Below are 3851 nucleotides of genomic sequence, written 5' to 3'. Positions count from 1 at the left end.
TGCCGCCATGTGATTGGCTGATTAGAAATTAAGTGTTAACGAGCAGTTGGACAGGTGTACCTAATAAAGTGGCCGGTGAGTGTATATATATACATATTTGGTGTGAGTTTACTCACTGTGGAGACCCCTGCAGAAGGCAGCAATCGAAAGAACAACAACTTTAAGCTTAAACAAAATATCTTGCATAATCCCTTTAATAAATATTTCACACTCCGTCCTAAAAGCTGTTCACTGCAAAGCAGATGGTTGTAAATTCCAATCCTCCTCCTTCCTCTCTGTTGGCATTCACTTGTTTGGCTGCATGTTTTCCATGGTTAGTATCCTCAACCTGTAACATCCATCTTTAATTATTACTGCAGCGTCAGCCTTTTTCCTTCTTCCCCCTACCACTCAGAATGAGTTGATTCTTGGCACAGATGTAGTCCTCCAAACTGGAGGACAGACTGGGCTGTCAGAATGATAATCCCTGGTGATAACATGGCACCAGAGGCGGGACCTAACAGCTGACTTCGTTTCAGCCCAGCTAGTACAGGGCTCATCTTTTTTTTTTTTTTTGCACGACATGACATCTGACTTATTAATTTTTCATATGTTCTTACTGAGCAAATCTTAGTGGCGACAACTTCTTCAGTTGATATGACTTCAGAAGAGTGGGATGATGACAACAATGTGAAGAGATCATGACACAGGATCTTTATTTGCACACATGACTGGCTGCTTGTGTAACAGGATGAACGTTATTTTTAACTTTGCAGTGAATTTTAGATGTTTGTACAGTTGGAAAATTAGATGTTTATATGTGTTTGCATGTAATCCCACATTGCAAAGAAAATTCAGCTTGTTCTTGTGAGAATGGAGGCTAACATTCCCCACCCTCTTTTTTTCACCTCATGTTTTTTAGTTTCTGCAGGAAATCCATCCATCCATCCATCCATCCATCCATCCATCCATCCATCCATCCATCCATCCATCCATCCATCCATCCGTCCACTCACCCAGGGTTGAGTTGCTTAGGCAGCCAAGGAAAGAAGCCCAGCCATCTCTCTATCCAGTGACACTCTCCAGCTAATCCTGGGGGATTCCAAAGAGTTCCCAGCCCAGAGAAGATAAATAATTTCACCGATGTGCTCTGGGTCTGCCCTGGGGTCTCCTCCCAAAAGGAAAGACCTACAATGGGAGTACTTAAAAATGTGTAAGCTGAGTTTTTTTGACAGTGGTTCTCAAAGCTGAGGCCTGCCGCCCAACAGAAGAAACACATTTCAACCCCTCGGATCCTGGACCTCATTTTTAGGCAAGGGCTGGCATGGAGATGCATCTTTGAAGCTTTTCACCAAGCTTTTTCTTAACAATCAGACTGGAGCCATATCCTCATCATTGTGGATGAAGCCTCAGTTTGTCGACCCATCTACTGTTCCATCCTGCCATCACTCATGGACGCGATATTTGCTCGAGGCAAAAATTCACCTCTAACCCAGAGGGAACCATTCCACCTTTTTCCAGTTAAGAATCGTGACCTGGACTTAAAGAAGCTGGCTTTCATCTTGGCTGTGAGCTACTCCATGCATGCCGAATCAGGACCATATCATCTACAAAAAACAAAACAAAACAAAACAAAACAAAACAAAAAACCTGGGATTCCCTGTCTAGACCCTTTTCTTTTACATGAATACTCAGTGAGAATCTATCCATGAACACCACAAACAGTATTTGTATGAATGATCAGGACTCGTCGTCTACTACCTGCAGCAGCAAGGAGCTCATCTTTAGCAGACAATGCAGACACAGCTCTTGCTTTGGTTGTACAGGGGCCAGATAGTGATTGAATGTGACCCCTGGTACTTCATCCACTTTCAGTCCCCTTTCTAAAAGCCTTGTGATCTTCTCCTCATTCATCCCAAGAAACAAAAAGCACAATAATGTACCTTAAGCAAATCAAATTAGCCCATTCTGATAATGTGCTTTGTAATGAAATGCCCCACAAACTGACCTAACATAGTACTCAGCTTATATTAAGGAAAAGTAGCAAAGTTAAACAAATGCATTAGTTAATGTTCTTTGTAAGGAGAAAAAAAGTTTTTTTAAAGACTGTTATCTGAACTTGCATGGCTTTCATACATTAAAAAGGACAGAGAGTGTGGCCCATTAGTCGAGCTGATGAGCCTTTGAGAGGCCAGTTGTGTCCAAGCACGTCAGGAAGAGAAAAACACCATTTATTAGTTTAAGACCCCTTCGTGTTTCCTCCAACCTGCAGGTGTTTCATCCATTCTGTGTTAGAGTGGTTGTGTCGGACCGGGAGAGTGATGAATGAGAGACAGTGCTGGTGACAGATGATGGAAGCAGTCAGTCCTCTACTCATCATTTTTGGCATGAGCCCTCAAGGACAATCCTTCCCCAGAAACTATTGTTTGAACATTCTGACAAAGTTTGCAAAGTTTTTGCATAACCCAGATGAACACTTTGGGCGCCTGTCACACTCCCAGAATGGTAAAACACTGTCTTTTGTCAATTGTTTTTATTATTAAGATACTTTCCACCTAGACTATGCTTTTATGATCTGAATCAACTTCCTCCTCCATTTCTTTATTAATTTATAATAATAAACTGGGTTGAATTGATTCCATTGTGTTCATGCTGAAGGGTGGCACTGGAGGGTTTAGCCATCAGGCTGTGGTTGGACCGGCTGCTGGAGAAGGACTCAGATTAAAGTTGGTGTGCAGACAGCAGACTGCAGTATGTGACTGGATTGAATCCTGAGTGGGAAGAGGCAGGCTGGGAGAGGCGGTGGCCAGCAGAATGCAGCTTAACAAGCCTTTTCACAACTAAAAAGAAAAACACAGGCTTGAGCGTAATACAGTTCCACCAGTTCAAGCAACATGATCAATAGAACCAAAATTGAACACTTGTACTGTAGCACCAAATAGTGGACGGTAGTGTTCAGGTGTATATACTGCAGAGGCTTGATGAATAATGCCTTCTGGGTGTGGAGAGGAGAAACCGGAGCAACACGCCTTGATTGACTCCCATTCTCTTCCACACACAAACACACAGGAGGGATAAACATGCGGCCTCGATGGCAGGGAACAAAACAACTAGCAGCTAAAACTGGAAATCACATGATGGTTTCAGGTATTTTAAAAATAAAAAGCTTTTAATTATGAGTGTTTACCCTTCCTATTAAAATTGTAAATTGCTTGGTTATAACTTTGTGATGTAAAACTTGTCTGAAAATGTAGTTACAGCCATGATTCTGAAAGTCAAATTTACGTTTATAATTATAAAATTTTTAATCACACTATAAGTAGCAAATGTTTTATAATTTGGATTTGTATCATCTTCACACGGTTGTGTCTTTTTGCTCTCTGTGTCCTGCAGGTATGGTTTTAACACCAAAGGTGCAACAGCTGGAGTTCAGCCTCGGTAAGTCTAATTCACAAGTCCTTTTTTTTATTTTGTTGTTTTTTTCTCTTCTAATGTGAGACACTAAGAGGTTCTCTTGCTTTCAAAGCATGCTTGAAACTGGCTTGTTTTAAGGATTATCTATCTATCTATCTATCGAAAAAGCAATAGGCTATAACCACTTGGGTGAAATTAATTATAACATTATCCATGTAAACACTCAGACTGAAACTAGCATTCCTTGAAGGACTATGTTGCCCACCACCACACATGCAAAAGTTATGTAATAAAAAATTTGCACAGTTTCTGTTGCGGATGACTCTTTTCTATTTCCTTACCAAATTTTAGCTCATTGGGCCTCATGCAAGAACATGTTCGTATTTTTATCCTAAATTTCTCTTACTTTTGTTCGTACAAAGGGTTCGTACGAACATGTCACGTCAGATTCAACAAAC

The 3851-nt window shown here is 41.0% G+C and overlaps 1 protein-coding gene across 1 annotated transcript in view; it reads left to right on the top strand.

The window, feature by feature from the left end:
• Positions 1-3851, top strand: part of LOC106517096 (type II inositol 3,4-bisphosphate 4-phosphatase) — a 127730-nt gene that overhangs the window by 10559 nt on the left and 113320 nt on the right. The window contains exon 2 of the mRNA XM_014007802.1: positions 3373-3417. Within this exon, the coding sequence (XP_013863256.1) occupies positions 3373-3417 (45 nt within the window). The remainder of the gene's footprint in view (positions 1-3372; positions 3418-3851) is intronic.

This window comes from Austrofundulus limnaeus, unplaced genomic scaffold (genome assembly GCF_001266775.1).
Source record: "Austrofundulus limnaeus strain Quisiro unplaced genomic scaffold, Austrofundulus_limnaeus-1.0 Scaffold44, whole genome shotgun sequence".
In the NCBI taxonomy this organism is placed as follows: domain Eukaryota; kingdom Metazoa; phylum Chordata; class Actinopteri; order Cyprinodontiformes; family Rivulidae; genus Austrofundulus; species Austrofundulus limnaeus.
Note: the sequence above shows the minus strand (reverse complement) of the source record. Positions and strands in the feature narration are given on the sequence as shown.